General features: G+C 42.4%; 1 protein-coding gene across 5 annotated transcripts in view; it reads right to left on the reverse strand.

Annotated features, from left to right (window-relative positions):
* The window catches only part of ACYP2 (acylphosphatase 2), a 177,376-nt gene that overhangs the window by 101,322 nt on the left and 54,774 nt on the right, over window positions 1–21,280 (reverse strand). For 3 of the 5 annotated variants that reach the window (XM_084622265.1, XM_084622261.1, XM_084622263.1), the window contains 2 exons: window positions 18,950–18,966; window positions 15,338–15,447 (listed from right to left, as the gene is read on the reverse strand). In XM_084622265.1, coding sequence (XP_084478391.1) covers window positions 15,338–15,447; window positions 18,950–18,952 — 113 coding nt within the window. In that variant the 5' untranslated portion in view covers window positions 18,953–18,966. Of the gene's footprint in view, window positions 1–15,337; window positions 15,448–16,618; window positions 17,573–18,949; window positions 18,967–21,280 lie in introns of those variants that run through there. The other 2 variants (XM_084622262.1, XM_084622264.1) reach the window with 1 other exon arrangement.

Here is a 21,280-nt window from a genome sequence, read left to right on the forward strand (position 1 = left end):
TGATGAAGATATTGAACAGAACCAGACCCAGAACTGATCCCTGTGGGACCCCACTTGTTATGTCCTTCCAGCATGACTGTGAACCACAGATAAACACTCTCTGGGAACAGTTTTCCAACTAGTTTTGCACCCACCATATAGTAGCTCCATCTAGGTTGCATTTCCCTAGTTTGTTTATGAGAAGGTCATGCGAGATGTTATCAAAAGCTTTACTAAAGTCAAGATATACCACGTTTACCAGAGACGGGCTCCACTTAACGAAGAGAGGGAAGAGCATCTTCGCAAGCAGGCTGGCTAACCTAGTAAGGAGGACTTTAAACTAGGTTCACCGGGGGAAGGAGACCAAAGCCCTGAGGTAAGTGGGGAAGCGGGATACCGGGAGGAAGCACGAGCAGGAGCGTGTGAGAGGGGAGGGCTCCTGCCTCATACTGAGAACAAGGGGCGATCAGCGGGTTATCTCAAGTGCCTATATACAAATGCACAAAGCCTGGGAAACAAGCAGGGAGAACTGGAGGTCCTGGCAAAGTCAAGGAATTATGATGTGATTGGAATAATGGAGACTTGGTGGGATAATTCGCATGACTGGAGTACTGTCATGGATGGGTATAAACTGTTCAGGTAGGACAGGGAGGCCAGAAAAGGTGGGGGAGTTGCACTGTATGTAAGGGAGCAATATGACTGCTCAGAGCTCAAGTATGAAACTGCAGAAAAACCTGAGAGTCTCTGGATTAAGTTTAGAAGCCTGAGCAACAAGGGTGATGTGGTGGGAGTCTGCTATAGACCACCGGACCAGGGGGATGAGGTGGACGAGGCTTTCTTCCGGCAAGTCGCAGAAGCTACTAGATCACACGCCCTGGTTCTCATGGGCGACTTCAATCATCCTGATATCTGCTGGGAGAGCAATACAGCGGTGCACAGACAATCCAGGAAGTTTTTGGAAACTGTAGGGGACAATTTCCTGGTGCAAGTGCTGGAGGAACCAACTAGGGGTGGAGCTCTTCTTGACCTGCTGCTCACAAACCGGGAAGAATTAGTAGGGGAAGCAAAAGTGGATGGGAACCTGGGAGGCAGTGACCATGAGATGGTCGAGTTCAGGATCCTGACACAAGGAAGAAAGGAAAGCAGTAGAATACGGACCCTGGACTTCAGAAAAGCAGACTTTGACTCCCTCAGGGAACTGATGGGCAAGATCCCCTGAGAGAATAACATGAGGGGGAAAGGAGTCCAGGAGGGCTGGCTGTATTTTAAAGAATCCTTATTGAGGTTACAGGGACAACCCATCCCGAAGTGTAGAAAGAATAGTAAATATGGCAGGCGACCAGCTTGGCTTAACACTGAAATCCTTGCTGATCTTAAACACAAAAAAGAGGCTTACAAGAAGTGGAAGATTGGACGAATGACCAGGGATGAGTATATAAATATTGCTCGGGCATGTAGGAATGGAATCAGGAAAGCTAAATCACACCTGGAGTTGCAGCTAGCGAGGGATGTTAAGAGTAACAAGAAGGGTTTCTTCAGGTATGCTGGCAATAAGAAGAAAGCCAAGGAAAGTGTGGGCCCCTTACTAAATGAGGGAGGCAACCTAGTGACAGAGGATGTGGAAAAAGCTAACGTACTCAATGCTTTTTTTGCCTCTGTCTTCATGAACAAGGTCAGCTCCCAGACTACTGCACTGGGCAGCACAGCATGGGGAGGAGGTGGCCAGCCCTCTGTGAAGGAAGAAGTGGTTCGAGACTATTTAGAAAAACTGGACGTGCACAAGTCCATGGGGCCGGATGTGTTGCATCCGAGAGTGCTAAAGGAATTGGCAGATGTGATTGCAGAGCCATTGGCCATTATCTCTGAAAACTCATGGCGATCGGGGGAAGTTCTGGAAGATTGGAAAAAGGCTAATGTAGTGCCCATCTTTAAAAAAGGGAAGAAGGATGATCCTGGGAACTACAGGCCGGTCAGCCTCACCTCAGTCCCTGGAAAAATCATGGAGCATGTCCTCAAGGAATCAATTCTGAAGCACTTAGAGGAGAGGAAAGTGATCAGGAACAGTCAGCATGGATTCACCAAGGGAAAGTCATGCCTGACTAATCTAATTGCCTTCTATGATGAGATAACTGGTTCTGTGGATGAAGGGAAAGCAGTGGACGTGTTATTCCTCGACTTTAGCAAAGCTTTTGACACGGTCTCCCACAGTATTCTTGTCAGCTAGTTAAAGAAGTATGGGCTGGATGGATGCACTACAAGGTGGGTAGAAAGTTGGCTAGATTGTCGGGCTCAATGGGTAGTGATCAATGGCTCTATGTCTAGTTGGCAGCTGGTATCTAGCGGAGTGCCCCAAGGGTCGGTCCTGGGGCCGGTTTTGTTCAATATCTTCATTAATGATCTGGAGGATGGTGTGGATTGCACCCTCAGCAAGTTTGCGGATGACACTAAACTAGGAGGAGTGGTAGATACGCTGGAGGGTAGGGATAGGATACAGAGGGACCTAGACAAATTGGAGGATTGGGCCAAAAGAAATCTGATGAGGTTCAACAAGGACAAGTGCAGAGTCCTGCACTTAGGATGGAAGAATCCCATGCACTGCTACAGACTAGGGACCGAATGGCTAGGCAGCAGTTCTGCAGAGAAGGACCTAGGGGTGACAGTGGACGAGAAGCTGGATGTGAGTGAACAGTGTGCCCTTGTTGCCAAGAAGGCCAATGGCATTTTGGGGTGTATAAGTAGGGGCATTGCCAGCAGATCGAGGGACGTGATCGTTCCCCTCTATTCGACATTGGTGAGGCCTCATCTGGAGTACTGTGTCCAGTTTTGGGCCCCACGCTACAAGAAGGATGTGGAGAAATTGGAGAGAGTCCAGCGAAGGGCAGCAAAAATTATTAGGGGACTGGAACACATGAGTTATGAGGAGAGGCTGAGGAAACTGGGATTGTTTAGTCTATGGAAGAGAAGAATGAGGGGGGATTTGATAGCTGCTTTTAACTACCTGAAAGGTGGATCCAAAGAGGATGCATCTAGACTATTCTCCATGATAGCAGATGACAGGACAAGGAGTAATGGTCTCAAGTTGCAGTGCGGGAGGTTTAGGTTGGATATTAGGAATAACTTTTTCACTAGGAGGGTGGTGAAACACTGGAATGCGTTACCTAGGGAGGTGGTGGAATCCCCTTCCTTAGAAGTTTTTAAGGTCAGGCTTGACAAAGCCCTGGCTGGGATGATTTAGTTGGGATTGGTCCTGCTCTGGGCAGGGCGTTGGACTAGATGGCCTCCTGAGGTCCCTTCCAACTCTGTTATTCTATGATACCACTTCCCCCCATCCACAAGGCTTGTTACCCTTTCAAAGAAAGCTGTCAGGTTGGTTTGACAAGATTTGTTTTTGACAAATCCGTACTGACTGTTACTTATCACCTTATTATCTTCTAGAAGTTTGCAAATTGATTGCTTAATTATTTGCTCCGTTATCTTTCCAGCTACAGAAGTTAAGTTGACTAGTCTGTAGTTCCTTGAGTTGTCCTTATTTCCCTTTTTAAAGATTGGCACTATATTTGCCCTTTTCCACTCCTCTCGAATCTCTCCCATCTTCCATGACTTTTCAAATCGCTAATGGCTCAGATATCTCCTCAATCAGCTCCTTGAGTATTCTAGGATGCATTTTATCAGGGTCTGGTGACTTGAAGAAATCTAACTTGCCAAAGTAACTTTTAACTTGTTCTTTCCCTATTTTAGCCTCTGATCCTACCTCATTTTCACTGGCACTCACTGTGTTAGACATCCAATCACCACCAACCTTCTTGGTGAAAACTGAAACAAAAGTCATGAAGCACCTCTGCCATTATCACATTTTCTGTTATTATTATCCCCCCGTCATTGAGTAACCCTTTCCTTGGTCTTCCTCTTGCTTCTAACGTATTTGTAGAATGTTTTCTTGTTACCCTTTATGTCTCTAGCTAGTTTGATCTTGTTTTGTGCCTTGGCTTTTCTAATTTTGTCCCTATATACTTGTATTTGTTTATATTCATCTTTTGTAATTTGACCTAGTTTCCACTTTTTGTAGGAGTCTTTTCTGATCTCCTGGTTAAGCAAAGGTGGTCTCTTGCCATACTTCCTATCTTTCCTATGAAGTGGGATAGTTTGCTCTTGTGCCCTTAATAATGTCTCTTTGAAAAACTGCCAACTGTCTTCAATTGTTTTCCTCCTTAGACTTGCTTCCCATGGGATCTTACCTACCAACTCCCCCAGTTTGCTAAAATCTGCCTTCTTGAAATCCATTGTCTTTATTTTGCTCTTCTTCCTCCTACCATTCCTTAGAATCATGAACTCTACCATTTCATGATCACTTTCACCCAAGCTGCCTTCCACTTTCAAATTCTCAACTAGTTCCTCCCTATTTGTCAAAATCAAATCTAGAACAGCCTCTCCCCTAGTAGCTTTATCCATCAGAAGCCTGCATCCCAAGAAAGGGGAAAAAACTCATAGGCAGGAGTTGTAGACCAAGCTGGATGAGCAAGCATCTCAGAGAGGTGATTAAGAAAAAGCAGAAAGCCTACAAGGAGTGAAAGATGGGAGGGATTAGCAAGGAAAGCTACCTTATTGAGGTCAGAACATGTAGGGATAAAGTGAGAAAGGCCAAAAGCCATGTAGAGTTGCACCTTGCAAAGGGAATTAAAAGTAACAGTAAAAGGTTCTATAGCCATATAAATAAGAAGAAAACAAAGAAAGAAGTGGGACCGCTAAACACTGAGGATGGAGCGGAGGTTAAGGATAATTTAGGTATCGCCCAATATCGAAACAAATACTTTGCCTCAGTCTTTAATGAGGCTAATGAGGAGCTTAGGGATAGGATGATAGGAATAGGATGGTAGGATGATAAATGGGAATGAGGATATGGAGGTAGATCCACATCCAAGGTAGAAACCAAACTTGAACAGCTTAATGGGACTAAATCAGGGGGCCCGGATAATCTTCATCTAAGAATATTAAAGGAACTGACACATGGAATTGCAAGCCCATTAGCAAGAATTTTTAATGAATCTGTAAACTCAGGGGTTGCACCGTATGACTGGAGAATTGCTAACATAGTATTTTTAAGAAAGGAAAAAAAAGTGATCCGGGTAACTACAGGCCTTTTAGTTTAACATCTGTAGTATGCAAGGTCTTGGAAAAAATTTTGAAGGAGAAAGTAGTTAAGGACATTGAGGTCAATGGTAATTGGGACAAAATATAACATGGTTTTACAAAAGGTAGATCGTGCCAAACCAACCTGATCTCCTTCTTTGAGAAAGTAACAAGATTTTTTAGACAAAGGAAATGCAGTGATCTAATTTACCTTGATTTCAGTAAGGCATTTGATACGGTTCCACATGGGGAATTATTAGCTAAATTGGAAAAGATGGGGATCAATATGAAAATTGAAAGGTGGATACGGAACTGGTTAAAGGGGAGATTACAACCAGTCATACTGAAAGGTGAACTGTCAGGCTGGAAGGAGGTTACTAGTGGAGTTCCTCAGTAATTAGTTTGGGGACCAATCTTATTTAATCTTTTTATTACTGATCTTGGCACAAAAAGTGGGAATGTGCTAATAAAGTTTGCGGATGTCACAAAGCTGGGAGGTATTGCCAATACAGAGAAGGACTGGGATATCATACAGGAAGATCTGGATGACTTTGTAAACTGGAGTAATAGTAATAGGATGAAATTTAATGGTGAAAAGTGCAAGGTCATGCATTTAGGGATTAATAACAAGAATTTTAGTTATAAACTGGGGGATGCATCACTTGGAAGTAACAGAGGAGGAGAAGGACCTCGGAGTACTGGTCGATCACAGGATGATTATGAGCTGCCAATGTGATATGAAAAAAGCTAATGCGGTCTTGGGATGCATCAGTCGAGGTATTTCCAGTAGAGATAAGGAGGTACTGGTGTCATTGTACAAGGCACTGGTGAGACCTCATCTGGAATATTGTGTGGAGTTCTGGTCTCCCATGTTTAAGAAGGATGAATTCAAACTGGAAGAGGTACAGAGAAGGGCTACTAGGATGATCCGAGAAATGGAAAGCCTGTCATATGAAAGGAGACAAACAGCTTGGCTTGTTTAGCCTAACCAAAAGAAGGCTGAGGGGAGATATGATTTGCCCTCTATAAATATATCAGAGGAATAAATACCAGGGAGGGAGAGGAATTATTTAAGCTCAGTATCAATGTGGACACAAGAACAAATGGATATAAACTGGCCATCAGGAAGTTTAGACTTGAAATTAGATGAAGGTTTCTAACCATCAGAGGAGTGAAGTTCTGGAATAGCCTTCCAACGGGAGCAGTGGAGGCAAAAGACATATCTGGCTTCAAGACTAAGCTTGATAGGTTTATGGAGGGGATGGTATGATGGGATAGCCTAATTTTGGCAATTAATTGATCTTTGACTATTAGTGGTAACTATGCCCAATGGCCTGTGATGGGACACTAGATAGGGTGGGATCGAATTACAACAAAGAATTCTGTCCTGGGTGTCTGGCTGGTAAGTCTTGCCCACATGCTCAGGGTTTAGCTGATAGCCATATTTGGGGTTGGGAAGGAATTTTCCTCCAGGGCAGATTGGCAGAGGCCCTGGGGGTTTTTCACCTTCCTCTGCAGCATGGGGCACGGGTCACTTGCTGGAGGATTCTCTGTACCTTGAAGTCTTTAAACCACGAGTTTAAAGACATAGGTCAGGGCTTTGTTACAGGAGTGGGTGGGTGAGATTCTGTGGCCTGCGTTGTGCAGGAGGTCAGACTAGACGATCATAATGGTCCCTTCTGACCTTAAAGTCTATGAGTCTTATATTCTGGAATAAAAGATTGTCTCCAATACATTCCAAGAAGTTGTTGGAAAATCTGTGCCCTGCTCTGTTATTTTCCCAACAGATGTCTGAGTAGTTGAAGTCCCCCATCACCACCAAGTCCTGTGCTTTGCATGATTTTGTTAGTTGTTTAAAAAAGCCTCATCCACCTCTTCTTCCTGGTTAGGTGGTCTTAGTAGACCCCTACCCTGACATCACCCTTGTTTTTTACCTCTATTATCTTTACCCAGAGACTTTCAACAAGTCTGTCTCAACCTCAGTCCAAGTGTATACATTTTTAATATATAAGGCAACACCCCCACCCTTTTTTCCCTGCCTGTCCTTCCTGAGTAAGCTGTACCCTTCTATACCAATATTCCAGTTATGCGTACTATCCCACCATGTTCTGTGATGCCAACTATGTCATAGTTCTGTTTATTTACTAGCATTTCTAGCTTTTCCTGTTTATTCCCCATACTTCTCGCATTAGTATACAGACATCTAAGATACTGATTCGATTTCCCCCCTGCCCCAGTTCTGTCTTGTCTTTCCTTTATCCTTGCTATAACAGCCCATGCTCCCCGCAAATTCCGACCCTTCTCCTAGGTCTCCATATTTTTTACTTACCTGTGGGCTTTGGTCACCTGCCCCCTTCAAACCTAGTTTAAATCCCTCCTCACTAAGTTAGCCAGTCTGGATCCAAATATATCCTTCCCCTTCCTCAATGGGTGGACCCCATCTCTGCTTAACAGTCCTTTTTCCTGGAATAGCATCCCTTGGTCAAGGAAGCTGAAGCCCTCCTGATGACACCATTTTCGCAGCCAGGGATTCAGCTCCAGAAGGCATCTGTCTCTGCCTGGGCCCCGACCCTTGACCAGAAGGATCAAAGAGAACACCCCTCCACTCCCAACTCCTTCACCCTTACTCCCAGAACCCTGTAGTCACTTCTGATCTGCTGAGGGTCATACCTTGCCATATCAATAGTGCCCACATGGATGAGTAGCATGGGGTAGTAGTCAGAGGGCTGGGTGATCCTCAACAATCCCTCTGTAATGTCTCAGATACTGGCTCATGGCAGACAGCATACCACCTGGGATGTCATGTCAGGGCAACCGATGGGTGCCTCCGTCCCCCTCAGAAAAGAGTCACCAACTACCACTACCCTACGCTTCCTCCTGGGAGTGGTGGCTGAGATCCTCCCAGTCTTGGGGGTACATGGCTTCTCCTACTCCACCTTTGAAGGTGATTCCTCATCACTTGTTGCCAGGGCAGCATATCGGTTTTCCATCACCATGGTGGGTTAGTTGGGAGTAGGGGTTGAGCACTGCCTGCTGTCAGAAGTAACCAGCGGCCAGTGTCCTCACTGTGACAGAGCCATATCCTCTTCCCCCGGTGGTGTGACAGCAGTTCTCTGTAGCTAGATAGCTTCCTCAGCCTTGGATGCCTCCATTTGAATACTCTCAAGGAGTTCCTCATGGGCACGGATGCTGCTCAGCCTAGCCACCTTCTCCTGTAGCTCTCCCACCTGCTTCCTGAGAGATTCCACCAGCAGGCACCTTTCACACTGGAAGGTCCCCCCAGCCTGGCTTTCTGTGAGTAGGAAATGGTGGCAACAGTCTCTGCAAGTCCACACCAGGATCTGGGTAGAGGCATCCAGGGTTGGGTTGTCTGTCTGGATACAGGTGCAGGTGGAGAAGACAGGAGCAGCGCTGGCGATGTGGCCCTTCCCAATCATAGTGATTATATTACGTCTCCCTCCCACAAACTCCCCTGTTTGCAGTCCCCTGTTCACTAGCTCATATAGATTTATGTTTCAAACGTGTTTGCTCCTGGGGTAACACCCACCAGGTAATTTACATCTAGTCTGGCAAGCACATTGTGAATGAGCTATTCAAGATTATGGTCCATTAAAAAACACTTAGCTCTCACGAGTCATAGAAGAAGCTTGTCACCACCCACTGAGACCTTGCTCATTTGACCCTGGACTCCATCTTGTGCCCGCAATTTTCCACAAACCAAGACTGAGAGCAATCCCTCCATATGAGAGAAGGTATAAAGGACCCTGGAACCATCTCCATTTTGCCTCTTTTCTGCTCTGATCTCTGGACTTACACTAAAAAGAGCATACTGACTATGGACTGAGGAGCTGCCAATTTTTTGGAAGTTACCAGAGACTTTACAAGCCAGCAGTCTTTAACATCAGTCCTACAAACCTGATCCAAGAACTTTGCAATGATTGTATGTACATGACTTCCTTAAAAATTTTAACTCTCTCCTCTTTCTTTTCTCTTATAAATAAACCTTTAGATATTAGATACTAAAGAATTGGCAACAGCATGATTATTGGGTAAAATCTGAATTATATATTGACCTGGCTATGTGGCTGATCTCTTGGGATTAGAGGACCCTATATGTGATGAAACTGGTTTTCAATAACCACTCATCACAGAGTCCAGTGTCTGGGTGATGAAGCAAGGGCGAGGATGACTGCATTTTTAACTTCTTGTTAACCAGTGTGGTGAGACAGAGGTTTACTTTTGTTACTGGCTTCATATATCTGATGGTAGAATAACCACCAGTTCGGGGGTGAGTCTGCCCTATTTCTCAGCAGTTTGTCCTGAATCTGGTATTCTCAGCTGTGACCCACTGAGGCACGGTGACATCAGGTGACACAGAGCATTCCCTCTCCCAATTGCATTCTGAGGACCACGAGCAGCTGAGAGGATAGAAGATAATCGGGGCCAAATTATGCTTACAGTTACACTTGTGTGTAAATTTTAGAGTATTTCTACTGACTTCAGTGGAGATACTCCAAATTTACACCAGTTTATGTGAAAAGAGAATCTGCCTCTCTGAATAGAAAATGAAACCCAGGCCTCTTGCATAGTAGTGCAAAGCACTGTGAGTTAGCTACACAATCACCCCTTAAATATTACATTTGAATTATAACAACATTTAATCTGACAAAACTATTCATGAAAATAAGTGCAAAGTTCGTCTGTTAAACAAATTGCTAATATAGATGTGGACAATCTCTGCAACCCAAAAAAATGTATCTTGTAACCCAAAAAAATCAACTTGACATTAAATCCCCAGGACAAAAACCATAGTTACTGTGCATAATGCAGTCATATTACTTAATCACACCTAAATCCCTAAAGATGCAACTTTTAAATGGTTTATCAGAAAATGTAACATTCTTTTTCCATTTTCTTTTACTTTGCAAAAAGTAGATTTAACTTTAATAATAGTTTTTAAACTATTCATATAAAAGAAAATGTTGTCAGAAGCTGCATCTCAAATTGGCTAGACGTAATGCAATTTGCAAAAGAAAGCTTTCACCGTCCATCATCCTTATTACAAGAATGAGGCAATGAAGGAGAAAAAGAAAACACAACACACATACAAAATGTCCCTGAAAGCTGGCCTGGGAACAACACAGATGGACTGCTGTGCTTCCAGGCAGCGCTCCTAATGATGACAGCCACTGCTGTTTTCCAGATTTCCATAACCTTAAGAAAAGCCACACTCATGTTTTTAAAGACATTGCAGCATTTGAAGTTTTCATTTCCTCATGGTAGAGACTGCAGGCCTTTTTTGAAATCCAGATTTATATGTTTTGATTTCTTATCATACATATTGTATGAAAACCATTTTAAAAAAATATGAGTTCAACAAGCATCCTAGAAAGTTCCTCAGCCTATTTCTTCACAGAACTATTTCACAAGAATTAAAAAATACATTTACAACAGATAACGGTTTGCCAATGTTCCATTTTTTAAAAATCATGATTCTTCAAGGACATATAAAAAATTAACACATTGCTTTAGGCTAAAAATTAATATAGGCTGAGCCTATATGCTATTTTTTAAAAGTTTAGGAAAAGTACAAAGGTTTTACATTATAGGACGTGAACACACCTCTACAACTACCAGCTTACCAAATGAAAAGTGTTTTTATCTTTGTACCTCAAAAATGTCCAAAATAAAACAAGAAATGTGACCTTGTTATTCCATAACATCGACTAGTGATTTGGATATTTAATCAAAGGAAAATAAGGTAAAGATAAAGAAGTTTAAAAAGCAACTATAGGGCAAAGACCCTTTTATACATATGTGAGTTAAACACAAAATCCAATATGGCTATGTACAATTTTAGTATATATCTCTATAATTTACTTACACTACATACTCCTAATTTAAATAATTTAATTAAAAATATAAGTACCAGATAGAACTACAACTGCATATATACAGTATAGTTACTTTTTTACAAATTACCTAAGAAGTAATGTGACAGGGTCAGGCCAGATGGCTACAGGAGAGTGATAGAAGGCAGATATATTAGCCCCAGGTTAAGTAGGTCCCTTTTCCCTGGGTAAGGTAACAGGGAAGGTTCCAGAACAATCAGGAACTTTCTGGAAACAATTAAGGGAGACAGGCTGATTAGAACACCTGCAGCCAATCAAGAAGCCGCCAGAATCAATTAAGACAGGCAGGCTAACAGGGCACCTGGGTTTCAAATCGGAGCTCACTTCAGTTTGTGGTGTGCGTGTGATAGGAGCTTGGAGCAAGAGGTACTAGGAGCTGAGAGTGAGAAGGCATACTGCTGGAAGACTGAGAAGTACAAGCATTATCAGACATCAGGAGGAAGGTCCTGTAGTAAGAATAAAGAAGGTGTTGGGAGGAGGCCATGGGGAAGTAGCCCAGGGAGTTGTAGCTGTCACGCAGCTGTTACAGGAGCCACTGTAGACAGCTGCAATCCACAGGGCCCTAGGCTGGAATCCGGAGTAGAGGGCGGGCCCGGGTTCCGCCCATTCCCGCAACTCCCTACTTGATACTGGAGGAGTTGAACTGGACTGTAGGTTCCACCAGAGGGGAAGGTCTCTGTTCCCCGATCCACTAGGTGGATCAGCAGAGACTGTGGGGATTGTTCTTCTTCCTTTTCCCCATGCTGGCCAGTGATGAGGCTAACTGAATGAACGGCAGATTTGAGCTACGAAAGTGGTCAAACTGAGGGCTGCTGTGAACCTCTGAGGCGAGCAAAACCGCCAATAAGCGCTGGACCCACCAAGGCAGAGGAGGAACTTTGTCACAGTAACATTACACTATAATGCACCCAACCCACAGTACACTTTGTTATACAAATCTTTACACAAATCTTTCCAATGAAACAATGATTGTTATATGCTACGGTGTCATAAAACCATGCAAAATATTTCCTAAAGAACACAATCAAAATCTACTAAAATGGTTCCACAACAGCCCATGATTTATAGAAGTATCTACTTTTTTGGATTTGATACTCCTGACATTTAAAATACTAATAACAATGAAATGCACATAAAATCAAAATTTGAAATGTCTGTGCTTCTATAGGATTATGTTTGAAGCTATCGCCAAGCCTACACAGTTTTTCTACCACATAACTATTTTGGTTGGGGGTGTGTGGGATTTTTTTACTGAAATTATACCAGTAAAACCTCTAGTGTGGATGCAGTTTTAACAACATAAAGGTAACTTACCCTGGTATAGCTTATTCCCCCTCTATGTGGTACAACTTTTGTGTGTAGGCAAGCTCTAGGTCTTCAACTTTACCTATTGTGATTTGGTGCTACAGCAAATAAAGTATGTACAATCATATACTGCTTTCGTAATGCCTCATAACTAAAACAAGCTACAGTTACTGTAATAAGCTTTACCTCGGAAACTCATAATACCATCAGAGCTGCATTATATCATTTGTTAAGTGTATTATAGCAGTTTCCACACAAAATTTCAGCTCCACTGGCATGACACTGTCTTGCATAAAGGGACAGATATCAAAATGTAGATGTTGACTATGTGTGTTAGGAAAGCCTCGGAAAGTGGAATAAATTAAGTAATAACTATGACAAATAATTTGGCTTAATCTTTAAGAACTTCACATTTCTGGAATGAGCAAAATAGGTAGTTTTCTTTTTACATGTTTCACAATAGCAAATATGAGTTAAAACATTGGAAAGGCCTATCCAAAATATGCGATGGATGAGCAATATTTTGTGGCATATTGTCACACACTCTGGAAAATAAGAAGCTTGCCACCCATCTGATTGTTTCCTATGAAACACATCTACAGTAGGTAGTACTCTGCAATAAGCTAGCAAACACTTTTTGGAGTCACTTTGTCCACTTTCCTTATCTTCCAATTTGAGAGTTATCACCTGCTTCTCTTTGGGGACGGTAATCTTGTTTGAGAAGCAAGGGTGTTTCTGAATTAAAGGGCACATGTGACAGAAGTGACAGGTTTTTTTGCCACAGAAACTATCTTTCTTTTTAAAAACCTTTTCCTTTAGGTCTTGCCTAAACCTGGGGTTGAGAGCAACAGAGACAGCCATTTCTGTTGAGCTGCAGCAAACAAGTGTTCTCAGTTGAGTTTTAAATGCCAGAACATCCTGAGAAAATTCTGAACATCAATAATGAACAAGTTCCTGAAAGGTTTCAGAGTAACAGCCGTGCAGACTTTTTTCTCCCATTCATGACTCTGCCTTTTCTTAAATCATTGTCCTTGCCTAATACAACTTCCTTTTTTCTTTATACCAAGCAACTGCCATCTCTCTCACACACACACACACACCTGACTTCTTTTGGTTTGTCTTCCATCACTAAACTCAACACTAGTATCATCTGTCATGTCTCACACATTTGACAAGTATATAAAAGTAAAAACACTCCAAAAACCCATAAAACTGTAGCAATGTTAGTGTGGCCCAGGGGATAGGGTGTTGGACTCAGAAAATCTGGATTTTGTCACTTATCTGCTATATGACCTTAAGCAAGTTACGTCATCTCTCTGTCTTACTTTGATTGTAAACTCTTCTGGATATGGAATCTCTCTATGTTTTTGTAGAGTGCCTATCACAATAGGAACCCAATCGCAGTAGAGGGCAGTAAGCACTACTGTAATACCAAAATATAATAGTGTCACTTAACTGTGTGAGGTAAGCAAATTACATTATATGCAACTGTAACTCATCCACCCCCAATCCATCATCATCAGGGACCTTCAGCACAGTCGGCACCCACTACAGTGAAAGGAGTAACTCCAGTAACTGGCAGCAGGAGTAGGCTGTAATCATTTGTGGACCATCTATTAGGAAATGCACAACATACTGAAACAATGATTACATATGCATGAGTAGCCTCATTTTACCTACAGCATAATCAGATACATAGATTTGGGAGGTTCTTAAAAAGAGGCAGTGTGGCTAATGAAATAAGACTTTTGTCTGCCGTATTCTATTTTCAGCTTCTGTTGCTTCTCAGGGTGGTATGAGGCCTTGCTCAATGACAAGTATTGTGAAAGGAACTGAATTACCAACAGCAGTTAGAAAACATGAGTGTAAGGTCTCCTTGATCCTAGCCTGGTGCAAATGTCCCTAGCCCAATGTGTATTTTGATAGGGCAAGTAGGACAAAGAAGAGGATCTATTTTGTCTGATTCCCATCTGGAGATACAGCTATATGTGCCATGCTAAAAAGAGATACTGGGGAGCATGCCTCGTACATGTGGTATCTTGAAAAGTTTTAGCAGAGAGCCTTCAGCAACCTCTGCTGGGCATAATACAGATTGCAAATGGCAATTTTGACATTTTATAATTCAACCAGATCTGAATGGATTTCCATGTGGACAACAAAGGGCAAGTCTCTGATATGAGGACTATCCTTTTGCAAAATTGTGAAGTTCTGCTACAACTTACGGAGGAACTAGAATCCTTGAAAAACAGGTCAGAAAAGTTTGTATACTGAGGTTAGGCAACCTCCATATAAGGGTATCTACTACTCTGTTCATAGTAATTTGTTATTTAAGAATCAGAGGAAAAGTAAGTCTATTTTATTCATCCAAGCAGTATGAAAGCTAACAGGATTAGCACTTGTCACCAAGAACATACAGTTTTAATTTTTTTTAAAAGTTTTAAATTTAAAATAGTATCTCAGAGCTTAGTGCTGGAGGTAGACATCTTGGTAAAAATGGTATCATTTAGGGCACTCGCTCACAGAAGACCCATGGAAAATACTATTACATTGCAGTGATTCCAAGTCTTTTTTGTTGTTGTTGGAGGGGAAGGCCCTATTTACAGTGGACAGGTAGGCAGACACATTCCTTCCCATCAGCAACACCATTTTCCCTCATCCTATGTCCTGGCACAATTGGTGGACTTTTCCTGATATTGTCCATTTCCTTCTTTCTGATCCTATTAATTTGTCTATTCTGTTTTCCTCCTTCTAATTTTTTGTTTTTCCCACTTCATAGTCTCTTTTTTGTTTTTCTATTTTTTAATATTCCTCTTTGCTCCTCTTCCCAGTTCTCCCATACACCAGAAGGCTAACTATTGCTCAGAAGTCAAGATGGCATGTTTCTAACAACCTTGATTTGTTATTGTTATAGTAAGTCACTGATACTTAAATCTAATTTTACATTCTCTTCAGAATCATTTTAACAAATTTGACAGGTTAATGAGGCTAACACACATTGACACAGAAGTACTTACATCGCATTTACTTTATCTTCTGGGCCCTGAACTTGGCCAGTAACAGTCCCTTGTCTGGTATTTTTAACCCAGCCAACTACTCCCATTTTCCTAGCTTCATCTTCTGTGTACTGATTTGGAAAATAAAACAAAAAATACACATAGTATATTCAGCACCAGCAGTTATGACACACACACATTGTGCATGAGTAGTCTTAAAGCCCCAGTTTCATTTCCACAACTTTCTTAAAGACAACTCTTCCTAAAAAGTATCTGTAGATATTAATGCACCTACCCAAACATCAGGATTTTCCTGCCGGTTCTGGACTTGCAGCAGAAGCAGACAATTTTTCAACAAAAAAGTGAGACTTATCCCCCTTGTGCTTATCAGTGTTTATCATAACATCATCCCTTGACGCCACTTCCAAGTTACACCGCAGGCAATAAGGCAAGTAGCAGTATAGCTTCTTTGGGATAGTTTTCCCATGCTATGTCAGAACCTATTGATGGTTCCATTTGGGGGAGAAGACAAAAAATCTACACTCTCCATTTTAAGAATTTTCAACATATGTTATCATCTTGTGCAGAGGTCAAGGGTCTTCCACATCACCCTATAGCTGCCATTTTGAAGAAATAACACTGGCAACAAAAAACAAAAGCCTGTAAGAACTTCATCTTTTGTTAAAGCACTTCTGAATTTGTTAGACTTCCTTAAGGAGCTATGACATCCCATCTTCAAGCAAACTGTCAAAATAATTAGCAACTTGCCTTGAGAAGTAAATGAAGAACAAAACACTTGAAGAAGAGGGAACTGTGGTAGCAATAAAAATTGAAGTCCAGTTAATTGTTCAGGTTGTTAATATGACTCTTTTTGCAATACATTATTATTGTGAATTTATGCTGACTGTTTGTCACTTATTCACTTCCTGAGCTGGCTTCAGCCACTTCAGTTTATCTCCACTATTTTTTAAGTTTTGCCATTCTGTATTATCTTTCTCTCTCAAACTTAAGTAACATATGTGTATCTTTAAATATACATGTTTTAAAACCACAAAACTGCACAGAATAGGAAGTCCACTTCTCTGAAATCCAGCTAAGAATTACTCTTTCTTCTTTGGGTGGAATAAGTCAATCAATATTCACCAACACATGTTCTTCTACTTCTCAGACACCAGTTGTATAAATATAGATATCACAGGTATTTTAACTATCTACATCTTTTCTAAATCAATCGAGGAGAAACAATCTGTGTGCAAGCATGCATTTCATGTTTACATGCTGCACTGCAGAGTATAGTCAGACTCACCACAATTGTAAACTTTAATGCAGTTTTCAAAGATATAGCTGAAAATTTTCCACTCTGTTTTACATGTGGCTCAATAATACACTAATATAGCAGAGTAGGCATAGAGGCTCTCTCTTTATATATCTTTATCCAGTTGCATATACTGCACTCAGATTTGGCTATTAGCCTCTGGGGACTACATTTTAGTATACTTCATATACACTTAACTGGGCTGGCCTAGGCTGCTATGAATGAACAGTCATTATTGATTAGTTCACTGGAGAACTGTTCCTGTTTAGACACTATCAGCACAATTTCAGTGTTCTACTGTCTTCAGTCGCATCTGTTAAACTGTAACAAAGAGAATTTTTAAATTGTCTATTTGGTTATATTTGGCCTGCAGATAAAGCATCAAAATATAAGAGAGGCATAGACTTGTCGTTTCCTCACACAAAACACTCAATACTCACTTCTCTCCACTTAAATATAAAGCAGGCAAGGGAGGATGTCATGACTTTCAATCACACACAGACATAGATTTGCACTTCCAAGTTAACAATAACTTAGCACAAAGCAATGGACCATATATCTGATGGAGTGGCAACTCAGCACAGGAGCCCAGAGTACCTGGGATAGACCAGAGCTGACTGGGTAGAATGAATGATGTCACTAAATTCAAGACATATGTTATACTCTAAGTCCTTCAGCCATTTCATCTTTCAGCTGTTTTACAAGTATAACCATATACTGAAAAAGCTTAATGTTTAATATTAAACATAGGTCAATATTTTCAGAAAATACAGTATTCTAGCTATTTCCACTCTGTGAAACGTGTCCTCTTGTTTTCTGAGTTTCTGCCTTTCTTTTGAATTGTAATGCTCCTGCTGCAGGTTCAGAACTGGTGGAGAAGCTTGGGTGGGATCTGAGCTGCAGAGACCAAACTTCCACATCATGTGATTATTAGACATCATCTGTCAGAAAAAAAATCATAAGCACTGTAGATTCATTTCTTTAATTCTCTGAAGGATTAACACTGCACTTTTATTTTCATGAAGAAAAAGAAAAAGAGAATACACGTTGCTTCAGTAGCTCAAAACTAACGTTTTCCATTCAACACATTGTCAGGCCTTTATGATGTTTAAAGTCAGTGACTGAAGCCTCTAGATTGGGATCTCAAACACGCAGCCCACGGGGTGATTTTCTGTGGCCTGCCAGCTCCCCGTGCCCCCTGTCCCCCCCAGGGCTTACCTAGAGCGGCTCTGGCCCGGTGTGCACCAGGGGCAGGGCTGGCTCCCTGCCTGCCTGCCTGCCCTGCCCTGCCCCCGCGCCGCTCCGGGAAGCAGCCGGAACCTGGAGAAGGGGGGGCATAAGGGTCTATGTGTTGCCCTTGCTTCCAGGCACCGCCCCCCGCAACTCCCATTGGCCTGCAACGGGGAACCACGGCCAATGGGAGCTTCGGGGGAAGTACCTGGAGGAGCGGCCAGGGCAACACACAGAGCCCTCTGACCCCACTCCCCCAGGTTCCAGCCGCTTCCTGGAGTGGCACCGGGTCAGGGCAGGCAGGCAGGCAGGGAGCTTGCCCTGCTCCCGGTGCGTGCCGGGCTGGAGCCCTCCCCCCCAAACCCCTCCTGCACCCCAACCCCCTGCCCCGAGCCCCCTGCCTCACCCTGCACACCTCCTGCACTCCCTGCTGCACCCTGACCCCCTGCCGCACCCCTCACCCCTCCTGCAGCCCACACCCCAACTCCCTGCCCTGAGCCCCCTGCCGCACTCTGCACACCTCCTGCACTTCAACTTCCTGCCCTGAGCCCCCGCCACACCCCGCACCCTTCCTGCACCCCCTGGGGGCAGGGAGGGGGCGGAGCTGGAGTGGGGATTTCGGGGAAGGGGTTGGAATGGGGGCAGAGAAGGGGTGGGAAGAGCCAGGGTAGGGGCGGGGCCTCATGGAAGGGGTGGAGGCTAGGGGCAGCAAGGGTGGGGTGTCAGTGATGCGGCCCTCAGGCCAATGTACTAGTCCTCATGTGGCCCTCGTGGTCATTTGAGTTTGAGACCCCTGCTCTAGATATTACTATGATACAAACAAATTCAATAACATCAATATGAATAAACTTTTCTTAAAAGAATTCTACTTTAATAGTAGGATTATTCTATACCATGTATCTACTATAAAAAGAACCTATGATTTAAAAAAACAACAACAAAACCACACAATACTTAACTGTCCAGCTAAGGACTGAAAACGCCAGCTGGATTCCTTTGTACTCTACTATAGGCCTCCTACGATATTTTTAGCATTGGAGATATTACACTGTTGTAATGTAAAATTGGCACACTGCACGCTGCCTTACCATTCTGAAACAAACACCTAGAAAAAAATGAAAAGAAAAGAGATTAATTTGACAGAATTAATGCCACTGCTAACAACTTTACCTAATTTGAGTGTCTGTAAACTAAACTGAGTACTAGAGGTTTGTTCTAGTCATTTTCTATGCAACTTTAAAGAATGGTTATACCTATTTATCACACTTCTAAAAAACAGATAGAGACTTAGGAGTTAGGTTTATACATACATACATGTTTTGACCTTATTATTAGGGCCCTACCAAAATCACGGTCCATTTTAGTCAATTTCATGGTCATCGGATTTTAAAAATTGTAAATTTCATGATTTCAGCTATTTAAAGTTGAAATTTCACGGTGTTGTAATTGTAGAGGTCCTGACCCAAAAAGGAGTTGGGGGAGGGAGGGTGTCACAAGGTTATTGTAGAGGCGGGTTGAGGTACTGCTACCCTTACGTCTGCACTGCTGCTGGTGACATGCTGCCTTCAAAGCTGGGCTGCTGGAGAGGAGCAGCTGCTGGCCGGGAGACCAGCACTGAAGGCAGAGCCTCCACCAGCAGCAGCGCAGAAGTAAGGATGGCCTGGTCTGGTATTGCCCCCCTTACTTCTGTGCTGCTCCTGCTGGCGGGGTGCCGCCTTCAGAGCTGGGCTCTCGGCCAACAGCCACCGCTCAACGGCCACCCAGCTCTGAAGGCAGCACAGAAGAAAGGGTGGTAATACCATGATCCCCCTAAAATAACCTTGCAACCCCCCTGCGACTCCCTTTTGGGTCTGGACCCCCAATTTGAGAAACATTGGTCTCCCCCATGAAATCTGTAGAGTACAGAGTTAAAGCACACAAAAGACCAAATTTTACGGTGGGAGACCAGATTTCACAGTCTATGACGTGTTTTTCATGGCCATTAATTTGGTACAGCCCTACTTATTATGGTCTTCCTTAGGACAAATAATGACAGAGAAAATGTCTTACTTGTAATCCTGCTTCTCTGAATATATCAATTTGAAGGATTCTCTATCCCTAACCTTAACTTCTTAGCAATATAGCAGAAGAACACTCCTAGAGCTTCAGGTTTTAATCCTTGAGGACAACCGTAGGAACGTAGAAGATAAGCCAGGTCTCCTTGATTCTTTCATCATGTACTTAATTTTTCTGCAGGAAAATCTCATCTCAGGAGCCCCCCCCCTCTTTTTTTATTTTTTAAACACCTCATGGTGAACATCCAGAATTGGCATTTTCTTTCTGTGAACTTTGCCTACCATTGAAGAAACTGAGTGGAATGTTCAGAAGGCTCACAAGGACAAGTAGAGTGCAACCCATATCTCCTATCCCACTACTGCTGCCCTCAAGACTCACAAACTAGAAGAGTTCCATCATCTTCTGCTAAGGAGGTAAGATCTGTAGTCAAAATCCTGCATGGATAGTATCTTTAGAGAACGCAGAATGTCAACAGTCTCCAAGTATGAAATAAATGCTATATTATAAAAACGTATTTCCAAGCTTTTAGCTACCCAACTGGTGGCCTACTCCCTCAACAAAATTAAGGTTGCTAAACTTATGTATGAGAACATATATAAGTAGAATATATATAACCTTTTATGCATTTATTTTTAGAAAACTACAGAACACTATCTGAACAGAGTCAGTTTATACCTTCATGGACAAAGTACTGAGTCCTTAGTTATGCAGGATAGATAAAAGTTATATCATGCATTAAACTAACAAACAAGAACTCTATTTTTATGTGCTTGCATTACAGCAGTATTTAGTGGCCCCTACCAATATCAGCCCCCATTGAGCTAGACATTGTACAAACCAGTAGCAGTAACATGGATCTTTCTAATTCAGTTTATGATGTTTGTATTTTTATTCCTGTTTACAACTATATAATCCATAGACTTCCTTCACACTATCTACTCAAGCATGATCAAAAAGATATCAGGCGAACTTTATCACTGGTATAGGTAGATACAACTCCATCAAAGTAAGTGGTGTTATATCCATTTTTACCATGGTAAATTTGATCCATCAGCTGCCAGGTAATATGGTTTGTGATTTTTATAAAAAATTTTAACGCAGAACTAAATAATGTTTTGCTGATCCTCTATTGCTGATTTATCTGTGGTGCATATTCTGACAATCTGAGCAAGTTGTCAATACTTTCAGCTAACAATAATGTATTTTAAATAGAGTTACAATATAACAGAACCAAACAGGAGACCTGCACTTGCCAGATAACTTACAAAGATAGTCATGTTTGCAGTGTTGCTATAGCTATGTTTGTCCCAAGGTATTAGAGAGACAAGGTGGATGAGGTAATATCTTTTATTGGACCAACTGAA

Source organism: Lepidochelys olivacea (assembly GCF_965140295.1).
Source record: "Lepidochelys olivacea isolate rLepOli2 genome assembly, chromosome: 3".
In the NCBI taxonomy this organism is placed as follows: Eukaryota; Metazoa; Chordata; order Testudines; family Cheloniidae; genus Lepidochelys; species Lepidochelys olivacea.